The following is a 14,818-nucleotide window of genomic DNA, read 5'->3' as shown; positions in this document are numbered from 1 at the left end:
ATTATTTCCTGTTTTTAAATTCTCATTATCGTAGGACGATTTATTGGAGCTATTTTCTCAGTGATTAAAAAGTGACGTTTTACAATTGCTAAACATTTGTTTAACATATCGTCCAATGAAATTAATGTGATCTTCCAACTCGCTGCAAGGTAGATAAGCGTTTTTTGTTTACCAAAAATCATATTATTTACTAACAATGCTTTGAATCTTATAATATTCTAGCTTTCATGTACGTGACTTGTGTCATGTTTGTTGTCTGTTACGAGTTGGTTTCTGTACCTCAGTAGTGATGGTAATTCAAACCTTTGCACATTATTACTTGCACAACGTGATAATTAAGTATATTAATGTAAATTGATGCGGCAAATCTAAACCACTTTTGCAATATCGCATCATACTTCCACTATAAAAACTAATGAAGAGTGACGGATTAGGTATTGCAATTTGCTATGGGTACATTTGCAGATTATAATAATTTAGTTATATATTATCACAGATTATATTTAAATCTGTGATATTATGCAAGTTGGTAGGCAAGACATCATACACGGCGTACTGAAATCGCATCGCATTGTTGCTAAGTAATAGCACATCAGTCATGTAAGCGCTAATAGCTTTACTATCCAACCTTTAGATAATCAATCCCTTATTTTAACAAATTTTATTAATTAACATTGATGCGGAACTTTAGTCGGAGCATTGTTCAGAAATAGATATTGGGTTATTAAGCAATAGCATCCCATTATGAAATCATGTTTTGGGAAAAGTTTTACCTCTTATACAAGGGGAGGAATACGTACATTGTTATTGTTACTGACAGCTATTAGATACATACCCTTTTAAGGATTTGTTATCTGTGTATTTACTATTACAATGATTTGTGCGCTAAAAGTTGCAATGGTTACTAGACTGTTATGCAACCAAATATACTTCATATTGAAATAAAAAGCAACGACCTTACAGAACAGTGTATAGGCAACACACAATGTTCATTGAATTTAAAAGTAATTTCTCAGATTCAAATATGCTGTGTAACCTATGAACACAGACGTAATAAAATTCGATAAACGAGGTCATGAATTGTAGTGACTTATTTAATGTGTTAAACTGAGTTAAACCTCTTATAATACTTAAGTGGCGATCCATAGCTCCAAATGGGGTGCTATGTCTGCGAAGCGGAGTTATTGCAGATATGGGTTTACACCAAAGTTTTATTTATAGGCAACTCGCATACCTCTTTACCTGTACCATAGAGTAAATAACTCATTTCCTTGTACATTACCCAATCTCACGTATTTACATGTATTAATTTAGAAATATTAAGGAAAGAAGGGCGACTCTCCCTACACGGACCTGACCCGCCCCTTCGCGGTCGAGTGCTGCATGTGGCGAATTTTAGTTAGTTAGTAAGTTAAGGGTCGTTATGTAGACGTCGTGAGACGCACTTCATCTTTTTATCTGATTATTTTATACTGTCCTACGCGACGAAACAGAGCTCTTGTCCTTTTTTTGTTGAAAAATACCAACGTTTTTCTTGATTCAGTTTTCAGCCCGAATTAGAAATTGTGTATCACGTGTACCAAATTTGAGATTTATATGTCAAAGCGTTTTTGAGTTTCCTGGCGGAATGGACGGCCGGACATTAAGACTTTTTGACGTTATTGATAAATTGACTGCTCGCAAAACTCACGCTACTTTGTAAATAGGAAATGTGAACTATATTTTTACAAATAGTTTTATTATAGTCGATATTTATAACCAGGAGTCCAGGAAAAGGTATTTATTTTATAGTGTGTAGGACTTTAAATGTCGATGAACCTAATTTGTTACAATAGATTAGTTGTCTATCTATGCAATTACTGACTTAAGGCGCAATGCAAAATTTTGTTAGTTGCCCGTATGTTCTTAACAGTTTTTTTACGTCCATTCTTTCTGTCTCGGATACAACATGGCGGACACACCGGTCCATAACCTGTGACCTATTGTGCTTAATCACAGTGCAATAGTTTGGGTTTTCTCACTCAAAAGTATTACAAAAACAAAGTTGACTTCCAAAGATAACCATCGCAACTTCCAAAGATAACCATCGCATATATGTATGTACTGCGTGAATGCATTGAGAAATATAGGTGGGTCTGATGGGTCGCGATATGATATATCTTAAGGCTTCTTTGAGGGAACTTAAAATTGGATTTCCCGTTCTTCTTCCTCTACACGTGGACGTTATTTAGTTCAACTGAAAGCTTTATGGCAAAAAAATCACATCCGGACTCATACGCAACGATTCTGGCGTTTTTCAGAATGTTTTATGGGAAAATTGCTTATAGCTCATAATCTGAACAATTTTCAAAGAAAGTTAATATTACAAAGCTAAAATGAAACCATTTGACTTACAAATACGCCTTATATCTCGGAAAGTATATCCGCACGAGCGCTAATGAAAATGTTACTTGCACTTTCCTTCCGCTGCATATTACTGTCGGTTAGTTCCATTCTGACATAACAAACAATAAACCTATTGGTAGTGGTGTAGTTCTTGAAATCGAATATTTGTCCATCCGTACGATAACTCTTGAATGTATGGATCGAGCTAGAGACTTGGAAGTTTGTAGCTTTTGGATAAACCCTGTCGAATTTATGGTCATTGGTCAATAGATCAAATGGCACCGTCAAGTCTTTCGACGCTTGGTCTATTAATATTTGTTATGATAATAGTGTGAAAGAAGATGCCTTCGACACAACAACCCTGGGTGCAATCAGTGTAAAGACAATGCTGGAGTAAAGTTGTGCGCATCCTTCTATCGTTGCCTGTATTGGATGCTTCAGGGGAATCAATATTTTCAAAGCTTATTTATTTATTAGCCCTCTCTTGTTCTGGGCCCTCAACAGACTTGCGCCCAATTCCAGAGTGATCCGCATAATGCTTTTTAGAGGTGCCTCTGCAGAAGGTCTTAAGTTGTTTTCTACTACTCCGGTATTTACCTTACGAATTAGGAAAACTGCAGGAAAACCTAATTCGGAGAAGCCGGCAGAATGCTCGAAACTGGTCTAAGGTAATTTCCATCTCTGTCACAGATGAAAAATTCACCTCGACCCAGGTTCGAACACCCGACCTCCGGATTTATAGCCCAATGCTCTACCAGTGAACCATAAAGCCGGTTAACCTAAGTAAGGCGTATATCCGGTCATCTATGGCCTAAGAGAGAATAATATTAGTAGGACTAACTTCAATTTCCGCCGGACAAGGAATATAGCCCAAACTATCGACCATTAATGATTTGGTTGAATCATTCGCGGCAAAGAAAGCCAGGAAACAAGGACTAGTGTAACCATCTTGGTGTCTCAACCTGAACCGTAGTGAAATGTAAAGAATTGTACAGATTTTTACAAATTTTACGTAGTAAAAGTAAGTATTCAGCGCGTACAGTTAGTGAAAGGAAGATGAGTCTCTTGCTTGGCCGCCTCCTCTTCGCCGCTTCTCGGAACTTTGGTTGGTCTTACTTGAGTCTCTTCGGTCTGGGTATGCGAACCCTCTCAATAGACATCGCAGACGACCAACTCGTCGTTGGCTTGACGGATGACCATGTCCGGGGGTCTCGGCGGCTCATTCGGTGCGCCACCTCCGTGGTTCACCCCTATCTACGCACGTGCCTTTTTATACGCTTGTGGTGGGTTACCGGGCACATGTGAAGCACATATGAACGAGAGCGAGTGAGCGCATTCACCGCTGCAAAAAAGTTACTTCCTCGGGATGTAAGGGACATTCGTAGAACGAAGCTGGACGGCATATACGAATTATCTGCCGCTCTAGTACCGAAAAAGGGTGGGGGGGGGGGGGTGCAAAAAGGATCGATTGGCAGTGTCGCTAGCAGTCGCCTGCAGCTCTGAGCTGTCATGTGGACTCCGCTACGGCCGTGATTGAAGTTCTGTTGGGTCTCCCTCCACTTACTAGCGCATTTCCACAAAAGTTTAAAAAATGCGCTATTGTGGCCACTTTGTCCGTCTCCACAGCCGTTCGCTCATCACTTGTTCTTTATCTTAAGACCTATTGTTCTACTTTTTTCGCTATTTGGTTCGTTCTGGTGTCGAGGCTTGCACTGAGGAAGGTATTTTTTGTGCCGCTTACGAAAAAGTTATAGTAAAAAATCTTTTTCAATCTATCATAATTTTACACTTTTGCCGTTTATTAACGCTCCACGAGATCGTTTATAATTTTGTATTGCTGTCTGTCTGCCCGTCTGTCTGTCCGTGTGCAGTTGTGCACGATCACTTTTGTATTTGCGCAATACAATTTTTTTATTTGGTAAAATACTTAAACGAAATGATGTATGTAGGCAAATGAAAGATAAATAAAAGTAAAATTTATGCGGAATCAAAAAATTTGTTTTGCGCATGCGCAATCAGATTTTTTTATCTGGTACGGTATGTAAATGAAATGTTGTATGCAGGCACCTCGAATGAAAGTAAGGCTAATGACAAATCAGATAAATTGGTTTTGCCGATCCGACAGGTAAAACAAGTATTGCACATGGCCAGACCGACATTCGTTATCTATAATCTATCTATCTATAATATCTTTTAATAAACATATATGTAAACTGGTTTCATCAGCAAACAGAACGTTGGGTTTCATTATGAGATGTAGTAGACAGTGGCGGCTCGTGCAGGGGGGCTCTGGGGCGCCGCCCTCCCTACAAGAAACACTAGATCACGTCGTAACGCATATTTCACATTTTATAAATATTTAGTCATTTACCACAAATATTGTTTTCAAAAATTACATAATTTCCGAATTATTTACTTAAAAATAAAGGGAATCAGTTATACGCATGCATGAAGCGCGCGTAAAAGCGCGGCCGACGGGCTCTCTATCCTCCGCCCGAAATCCTCTGATGTTAGCTAGCCCGCAGACGCTATTGCGCCGGCGCTGTATGTGGTTTCCATGGTAACGATGCGTGCTTACATTTATACATATATATAAGAGAAGTATATGGATAACCGCCTATGATTGCAATGTGCAAATTGTTCGCCATAAAAGAGAGCTGCCCTATTCCTTAGTCCTGAACTCTGTATTTATGCGCAAACTCCCCAAGTAAATATTTACTTCTCTCCGCCTACTTTTAAGTAGCGCCAATTTCAAATTTCATAACCTATAACTCGAAAATAGGGTTAAAATTTTATTAAACCATTATTGTGTGCAATTACCATATGTAAACACAACCACGCACCATTCGGAAACATCACCCAGACTTCTATTCGCTTCATGCAAGTTCATATTCACCACATTGGCCCCATTCCACCTGCCGACTCCTATCACTATTGTCTGATCCTGTGATGTCTTTAGATAAGTATACTAGCTGGCCGAGGCCCACCCTCCCAAGACCAATCGCCGCCGAAACGTTTCTTATCTGTTGACTATATCGCTTCGATTCCCCTACTTGCATCTTCACCGAGAGGGACGACGACAATTTGAATCTTCCTTTTTTGTGCCCTCAACATTGTTTTCGGCACACAAGGATTCGGGACCTGCAGTCAATGGCCTACTTGAATGATTTCACTGCCAACTCAAATCAGCGCTCACGTGCCCCCCAGTGCGTTCTGGTTCAAAGTACTCCGTATCGTTCTGCTTGGAAACTGTAGCATTTTCACGGAGAACTTTCGAGCTTCCTCAGCGGAGTTTGTTTACAGTTACACCCTTCAACTTCGAAGGCAAACTTTGTAACGATTTAGAAACTTAAATTGCAATTGAAATAATATACCTATAGGGATTATATCTTGAATATAACATGAAATTGGATAAGTTCGCATCAGCTATAATATAAAGTGATACATTACCAATGTTCAAAGAAACACAATTAAATTAAAGACATTTACTGATTTTAAAATAAAATTAACATTGTCGAGTTGGAAATCTTTTAGGTGTTAAGTGACCCCCATATAACTTCGTGCCCCCATCATGCTTGCGTGCATCCAAATCAATGCAGTCATAGCGGTTAAAATGACGAGAACACAACCTTGTTTTTACATCATCGAATTCCGATAGTTCACATGCTTGCAGTCACCGATTCTTGTTGCTTTTTTCACTTGGGAATCTAATAACAAGTAGGTATGGCATAAATGAATTGATTGCAGATAATTGCATTGTAACTTACTTGTGCCATGAAACCGAAAAATCCACTTTCCCACAAGTACCTGCATTTCTTTATTTCTAAGTAATGAACACACTAAAATTGCCAAACATTAGGTATTCCATTACAATTATTGTGTATCACTTACGTATACTGATTTATATAACTACGAAAGGCTTCTTTACTATTAAAATTAAACAAAAGTTCAATAACTCATAAACAAAACAAACAATTTAACCTCAATCCGTTATGTCAAACTGGAGTAAATGCTTGGTAAATAACACTACATAATAACAGGCAAGCGCATTAGCGCCTAGTTCCCAACTAATGACAGAAGTATATTTCCATCCACTAACGTTGGCGATAGGCGTGTCCACTCGTTTATCCATATACTTCTCTTATATATATGCATTTATACGCGGGCGGAAACTGCAGGCACAGTAAGCTGTGCTCATGTGCTGCAGGGCCAGTTGCTCAGTATAGTATAAACGGAACGGTTTATACTATCACGTTTTTGATTCTGCGATCGCTGTGGTACGTCGTAGTCGTAAATTTGCATCAAAAGCAAAGCAAATAAAGGTTTTAAATTTCATTATTAATTAATTACAACTGCTGTACAAAGCTGTTTCTGAGTACTAAAATGAATTAAAACTTAGGTATTTAAGGAAAAGAGATTGATAACGTTAACGATGTTATCAGTTGATTAATTCCATCGTATATTTAAATAATTAGAATTGCTACGATTATTTGCAAACGTCAAATTGTGTTGCGTAATTTGATATTTATTCAGGAAATAAATATGTACTTATGCCGAATACATGCTGAAAAAACTCTAGTTCAAATCATTTCCTACTTCTAAGAAAAAGTCATTGAAAAATTCATTTTTGATAAAAACGGAAAGATAAAATTTCATTTAAAAAAGTACCAACATACACTAAAACATTTATTCTGTACGCTTGTTCGATCTCGTGTTAAATACTGTGCCTTAATCTGGCCACCTTACTATGTTCGTTACAAAAAGTTAATTGATAATATCCAACGCAGGTTTTTAAAATATTTATGGTACAGGGAAAATAACGTATATCCCCCTCAAAGTATTTCCAATACTACCCTACAAAATGCGTTTGGTGTACTTTCCTTAGACCGCAGACGAACAATAATTGCGCTCACCTTTCTATACAACCTACTGCACAATAAGATCGATTGTACATATCTATTATCGAAAGTTAACCTCCATGTACCCAGGATAGAAGGGAGGCATACCTTTACGTTTTCGTTGCCATTTGCTAAAACCAATTTAATGTTAAAATGCCCGATTACTGTGATGTGTGCAGCATATAACAAAATTAAAATTGATTGTGATATTCTTAACTGTGCATTGAAATCACTAATTGATACGTATATTCACGATTTGTAAGATGTTAGACTTAGGTTTAAATTTGTTCACTATTAAGTATTAAATTATTATATTATTATTGCATTTGATAGTCTATTTATAATTATTTATATTATTTACTATTTACTCTGCTATTGCGTGTGTTTCTAGTTTCTAAATATGTATTAATTGATTGTTTGTTATTATTATTGTACATTGTAATTTGTCCAGTAATTGGCTTTTGCTGTTGGGCAATAAAGTTATTATTATGGTCGGTGTTTCTTGTGAGAACTCAGGTCTAGCCTGGTTAACTAATCGCACGGATTAAAATCAAGTAACGATTAGTGTCTGTGTCTGTGTCTGGTGAAGTTATGTAGGGGTCCTTCTTTGGCTTTGCGTTTGGGTTGAATATACGAGTGGGTTGTGATAACGTGGTGTTCTTCGGTGAGGATGGAGTTTTGTGTTTTTTAACTGTGCTAGGACGTGTAACTTTATTGGGTGGACCTGTCTTTGTGGTACATGTTGCCTTACTTGTATTTATGGTGTTTCTTTGTTCTTGAGGTTGTATTTGTGTTATTGCTTGGGTTATTGGTGGAGGTATTACTGTATTTTGTGAGCTAGTAGTGCTGTTTAGGTTTTTGCGTTTGGGTTGAGTACGAGTGGGTTGTGATAACGTGGTGTGTTTCTGTGAAGAAGGAGTTATGTGTTTTTTAACTGTGCTAGGGCGTGTAACTTTATTGGGTGGACCTGTCTTTGTAGTGCATGTTGCGTTACTTGTATTTATGGTGTTTCTTTGTTCTTGAGGTTGTATCTGTGTTGTTGCTTGGGTTATTGGTGGAGACATTACAGTATGTTGTGAGCCTGTAGTGCTTTTAAGGTTGTTGCGTTTCGGTTGAATACGAGTGGGTTGTTTCTGAGAAAGAGGAGTATTGTGTTTTTTAACTGTGCTAAGACGTGTAATTTTATTGGGTGAGGGCGTCTTTGTAGTGCATGTTGCGATACTTGTATTTATTGTGTTTCTTTGTTCTTGAGGTTGTATTTGTGTGGTTGCTTGGGTTATTCGTGGAGATATTACAGTATTTTGTGAGCTAGTAGTGCTGTTTAGGTTTTTGCGTTTGGGTTGTATACGAGTGGGTTGTGATAACGTGGTGTGTTTCTGTGAAGAATGAGTTTTATGTTTTTTAACTGTGCTAAGACGTGTAACTTTATTGGGTGGACCTGTCTTTGTAGTGCATGTTGCGTTACTTGTATTTCTTGTGTTTCTTTGTTCTTGAGGTTGTATCTGTGTTGTTGCTTGGGTTATTGGTGGAGACGTTACAGTACTTTGTGAGCCTGTAGTGCTGTTAAGGTTGTTGCGTTTGGGTTGAGTACGAGTGGGTTGTGATAACGTGGTGTGTTTCTGAGAAGAAAGAGTATTGTGTTTTTTAGCTGTGCTAGGCCGTGTAACTTTTTTGGGTGAGGGCGTCTTTGTAGTGCATGTTGCGTTACTTGTATTTATTGCGTTTGTTTGTTCAGGAAGTTGTGTTTGTGTGGTTGGTTGAGTTAAGGGTGGAGATATTACAGTATGTTGTGTGTCATGTTGTGAATCTAAAGTGCTGTTTAGGCTTTTGCGTTTGGGTTGAATACTAATGGGTCGTGATAATGTGGTTTGCTTCAGAGGTGAATCTCTGATTGTAGTATATATTGTATCATTTGTTGTACTTGTTTGTTCGGTAAGTTGTATTTGTGTGTTTGTTTGGGTTAGTGGTGGAGATATTACAGTATGTTGTGTACCGTGTTGTGAGCGAGTACTGTTGTTTACATGTATACGTTGTGGATCATTTGTGTATGTAGTATCTTGTGTTATGTTTAGAAATTTACGAACAATATGGCATGTGTTGATAATGACTGCTTTTTGTAAATGTTTGTATGTGTTTTTGTTTAAACCTAATAGTTGTAAATTGTGGTGTATTGTCTTTGGTATAACACCGGTAGCACTAAGAATAATGGGAACTATAACAGTAGATTTCATTCTCCATTGCGTCTTAAGCTCGATAGCTATATCGGTGTATTTGCGGTGTTTTTCTGCATGTGTTTTAGTTAAGTTGTTATAGTGTTGGGTATGGCAATGTCTATAATACAAATGGATTTTTGTGTTTTATCTATAAGTGTAATATCTGGTCTATTATTGTGGATAGTTTTGTCTGTGAGTAGTGTCCTGTCCCAATATAATTTGTGTGTGTTGTTTTCAAGTATGATCTGTGGCGTGTATTTGTAGTATGGTGTCGTATCTGTTATGAGATTGTGTTTAAGTGCTAATTTTTGATGTATGATTTTAGCTACCTGATCATGTCGATGTTTGTATTCAGTTTGTGCGAGTCGTGTGCATGCCGATATTATATGTTGGATTGTTTCTGATGTTTGTGAACAGAGTCGGCAAGAATCATTTGTCACTGTTTTGTCTTTCTTTATGTATGTGTTTTTTATAGTTACGTGTGTTAATGACCTGGTCTTGTATTGCTAACATGAAACCCTCAGTCTCCGGGAAGATATCACATTCATACAACCAACTGTGCGTTGCTATAGAATCAACACAACCCTGGCTAACCTAGCTCTTGTGGAAATCGTCCATGTAAAGGCTTTTGGTTCCATATTTGTATGTTATTTGTGATGTATGTAAGTTTGGATGTGGGTGGGAGTATATTAGTTTCGTGTAGATTAAGTGGTGTGTAAGATTTATCTGCATATGTTACTGTTTTGTGTAAAACTGAAGTATCTGATTTGTTATAAAAGTATTGTCGTAAATTGTGTATTTGTGTTTGGTGCAATAGTTTTATGTCTGTAAGTCCTCTACCTCCTTCCGAACGAGGAAGGTAAAGTCGTATAGTAGAGGAGTGAGGGTGATGTATATGGTGTTTTGTTAATAGTGTACGTGTGTTTCTCTGTATTTGTTCTAAATCTGTATTTGTCCAACGTATAATCCCAAAAGAGTATGTAAGCACTGGTGTGGCATAAGTGTTAATAGCCTTGATTGTATTTCTACCGTGTAATTTTGTTTTAAGTATACTGCGTACTCTTTGTAGGTATTGTGTAATAAGTGTTTGTTTTATACTCGTATGTTTAATGTGTGTGTTTTGCTGAAAACCAAGATACTTATAAGTTTCATTCTCGTCCATGGAATTTATTAAATTACCCTGTTCTAGCTCATAATCTAAAAGTTGTCTTTTACCAGCTGTGATGTGTTGTGTTTACATTTATCGATTCCAAAGTCCATTTGTATGTCACGTGAGAATGTTTCGGTAATGTGTAGAAGGTGATTAAGTTTTATGCTTGTGGAAGAGTATAATTTAAGATCGTCCATGTAAAACAGGTGTGTAATGTTGTGATGTATTTCGTGGTTGTGTTTAATATTGTACCCAAAGTTAGTAGTGTTTAACAAATATGAAAGTGGATTAAGAGCAAGACAAAACCAGAGCGGACTTAAAGAATCGCCTTGAAAAATTCCTCTTTTAATTTGTATTGGGTCGGTAATAAGTTTTGTGTCGTTTAGTGTAAGTGTTAACGTAGTGTTCCAACATGACATTATGTAATTGAGGAATTGTGTAATATTGTTGCTGACCTTGTATATTGAGAGTACTTGTTGTAACCAAGAGTGTGGTACTGAATCGAATGCTTTTTTGTAATCAATGTATGCAGTGTGTATGTTTCGTTTGTTATGTCTGGATTGTTCAAGTATAACAGAGTCTATAATGAGTTGCTCTTTACATCCTCTGGAATACTTGGTACACCCTTTTTGTTCTTCGTATAAAATGTTGTTATCAGTACAGTGTTGGTATATTTTGTTTGTAATGCATGATGTAAGGATTTTGTATATTGTAGGAAGGCATGTAATTGGTCTATATTTAGATGGGTCTTGTGTATTGTTGTCTTTTGGGAGCATGTAAGTGATACCTTGTGTAAAGAATGCAGGAGTGCGATCTGGTGAATTAAGAAGTTCAGTAAATTGTTGTGCAAGGTAAGAGTGAGTGTAGGTAAAAGATTTCCACCAAAAGTTGTGAATGTTATCAATGCCTGGACATTTCCAGTTATGTAAGTGATTAATAGTTTGACTAATGTCTGTTGTAGTGATGTTTGTGTTATTCATAGGGGTAATGTATTCAGTGCGTGTGGTTTCTGTGGTAATCCACGGGGCGTGTGGATTGTGTTTAATGTCTTTGGTCCATAAGTCAGACCAGTATTGCTGGAGTGAGTGTAGAGATGGTGGAATGAGTTTTTCATTAGTGCTGTTTTGTGTTAGTGATCTGTAAAATAGTTTTTCGTTATGTTTAAATTGTGTGTTATGGCGCTTTCTGTCTGCAGTTTCCCTATAGCGTTTTAGACGGTTTGTGTATATTGATAGTTTTTGTGTCAGTGTATCTCTATGTTCGTTATAGTTTGTATTTTGTTCTCGTGTGGTGTGATTGTTTAGTTTTATTATTATTATTATTATTATTATTATAAACCAATTCTTCTAAAATTTTAGAATGGGATTTTTCTTATAAACTGAAATTGAAGTAGCACCTCAAAAATGAACTGGGCATGTGCAACCCTAACTTTATTATTTGTGACCGGATTTTTACGAAATTTTAACAGAAGTTGCATCTTACGAATAGAAAATGAATGCAAGTGAAAATGCGCGTATTGTAAAACGTTTACGACTACTTTTTTAACTTGCTACTTATTTACGTATATATACAATATACATTAAAACGCTTGTCCGACCTTGATATCTTATGAATGTATGTATTCCTGGAATGATACCTTCCTCTTCATTTGCATTAAGAATTGCGTTATAGTTTGTACGTATTAAAAAATTAGGTAAATTCTTTATATAGTCCTTACATTTTTGTCTTTCAATTGCATAGAAAAACGTTACAAAGCTATTTCAATGTTTATTGTTTGAATAACTTTTGTTTTTTGCCACCTTCCTAAATTTTACCATTAATTGCTTACAATAATAATAATTTACCATGTCTCCTCGAAGGTCTAAAACAAAATATTTATAAGCAGTCTTGAACATTGGATTTTTTGAATACGTACAGCGTAATTTGTTAAGGTTGAAACCCTTTATAAACCCTCAATAACGGACATTGCATTATGCTGGATTCTTTAATAACACTAATATTACTCTGAAAGTGAATGATTTATAATAATATGATATTTAAAAAAATTCCTGGTTATTTTGCTTCTCAAAACATGTTGGATATAAGTGTTAAAGTCTCCTAATGGCCAAGATTACATGAAAATTATCTTAATGTCTTGGGGCACGCAGTGGTAATAGCTTATTTGCTTAACGTTTAAATTCTCATACATAATTATGAAGTTATTACATATTCCCATCTTCTGTCAGATTCAAGATTATCTCTCTGAAAATTAGCACATATAAAAGGCGCCTTGGTTATTTTTGTAAATATCCCGAGTTTTACGTTTAGTGACCTAATCCGCAAATATATTAGTTCCGCGAGCCTATCAATAGCAATATGAAAATAGAATGAAATTTAATTTTAATATAAAGTAAGGAGTCATATCTGAGCCTCAAACCATAGTATTATTATTCGTAGTTTCCTTAAATCTCTACAAACATTAGTTATCTACGTGGGCAGATAATGTACCTAACTGAGAAAATTTGTTTTTATTTAACCACACCGATGACAAGAACGTTGGTGCTTAGCAGTTTAGTAATAATAGTCGTTTCGGCTAATTATTCTAAATTAATTAAACATCTTAGTATAGTTTTTAATTCATTATTGCTAGTGATGTAGGTAAATGTTGACATTTAGGTAATTTAGATAACTCAGAAAGTCGAAGAAGAGCAACACCATGATTAATGAATCTTTCGAATTGTCATGTATGTATTTGTTTCGTTTAATTTCCCAGTTAGGTCCTCATAATGCTTACCATTGCCGACTTGCTGTGTTTTTCAGTTCATGACCTTGACATTATCCCCATTTTTTTGGTTTCAGCGGATGATGAGGCCATTGACCTATCAGGCCATTTGGACTCTTCAGTTACCGTAGGTGAGCACGCGTTTAGCCAAATGCAAGGAGACTTAGATCAGCAGCGTCTTCTGGGAGAACGTCCGCTTAATGATCCTTTGGCGGATATTATGGTTAGGGAAATTCAACACCAAGAAAGGTAAGCAAATGTTTTCATTCCTAAAATATATACAATGTATTTTTGCCTCAGCAGAATTGTTTCTAAAAAATCTACGAACGCTACTTCGATTCGATTTGAAACCTTGAATAAATTGTAAAAAGTCGTAGTGTTTGCCGATTCTGACTATTTATAGATAATTTCATCAAGGGACATCGTCTCTTCCATAAAACCCTCATATACAGCTCTAAAGTTGTATATTATACTCGTACCTTCTCAAGAACCCTATATCTTCGGTATGAAATTCATCGGCTGTCTAGGGTTTGCATGAACTACCCATTTTTAGTTGTCCAATCTTTAATCGATAGAAAAAGTAGGTACTCCGTCAAGATGTAGCCAGATGTTTTTTTAGCAAAATGATTATTTGGTTTCGTATGTTTTATGTTAGTGTAATTATGTATTAATTTTGAGGAGTGACAAGAAATTTTTGCACTTAAAAGTATAATCAGAAAACGAAATGTTGTTGATTTTGTAAGAGGCTTATCCGGTTATTAGGTAAAAGCAATATGCCTTTAGTGATCACTCTATTTGTCTACGGTAGCGATTGCCGTAAGGGAAATGCAAGCAACAAACCATACATGAATTAGTGGTAGCTATAGGAAATCAAATACAGGGAAAGCAAAGCAATACCTCATTATTTTTAACGGAATGGAAAGTATCAAACGCTTGCCTTTAAATTTATCGTGACGGATAAAATCTCATCCAAATAATTAAAACTTCTTTATTTAATTACGCCTCTCCCTGACATGATAAAAATCTATGAACGGGCATTGAATTTAACTCAATTCAGCGCGCCTCTAATGTCATAAGACTCAATCCAATTGGACGAGGTTTGCTGCAACTCAATTAATTAACTACGGTTAATTATACTCAACTAAATGGCCGGATTAAAATTTCCAAATTTGGTAGCGCAATTGTTACCTGTAATTTAGCGTCAATCGTAATAGGTCTGCGATAATGAAATAAACTGCAGCTATAATGCTGATTTTAAATTATCATTGTGTTATCAATGTCCATCTGGGTTTCGAAACGCTGGAAAATCTCAACATTGTGTAGAGAAATTTTCTTCTTTCTTGTCTTACTATCCCAGTACTAATTCAACAATTCCAAAATATTGTCGAATAATGGCAGCTCGGGTACAAAC

At 36.3% G+C, this 14,818-nt stretch overlaps 1 protein-coding gene across 7 annotated transcripts in view; it reads left to right on the top strand.

Annotated features, from left to right (window-relative positions):
* LOC116167472 (protein GDAP2 homolog) overlaps window positions 1-13,678 on the top strand; it is a 58,045-nt gene extending 44,367 nt beyond the window's left edge. For 6 of the 7 annotated variants that reach the window (XM_031482843.1, XM_031482838.1, XM_031482841.1 and 3 more), the window contains one exon: window positions 13,485-13,678. In XM_031482843.1, coding sequence (XP_031338703.1) covers window positions 13,485-13,660 — 176 coding nt within the window. In that variant the 3' untranslated portion in view covers window positions 13,661-13,678. Of the gene's footprint in view, window positions 1-34; window positions 150-13,484 lie in introns of all 7 variants that reach the window. The other variant, XR_004144541.1, reaches the window with a different exon arrangement.
* Window positions 13,679-14,818: the final 1,140 nt, after the last annotated feature.

This window comes from Photinus pyralis, unplaced genomic scaffold (assembly GCF_008802855.1).
Source record: "Photinus pyralis isolate 1611_PpyrPB1 unplaced genomic scaffold, Ppyr1.3 Ppyr1.4_LG3b, whole genome shotgun sequence".
Lineage (NCBI taxonomy): Eukaryota > Metazoa > Arthropoda > Insecta > Coleoptera > Lampyridae > Photinus > Photinus pyralis.
This window is presented reverse-complemented; position numbering and strand designations above follow the sequence as displayed.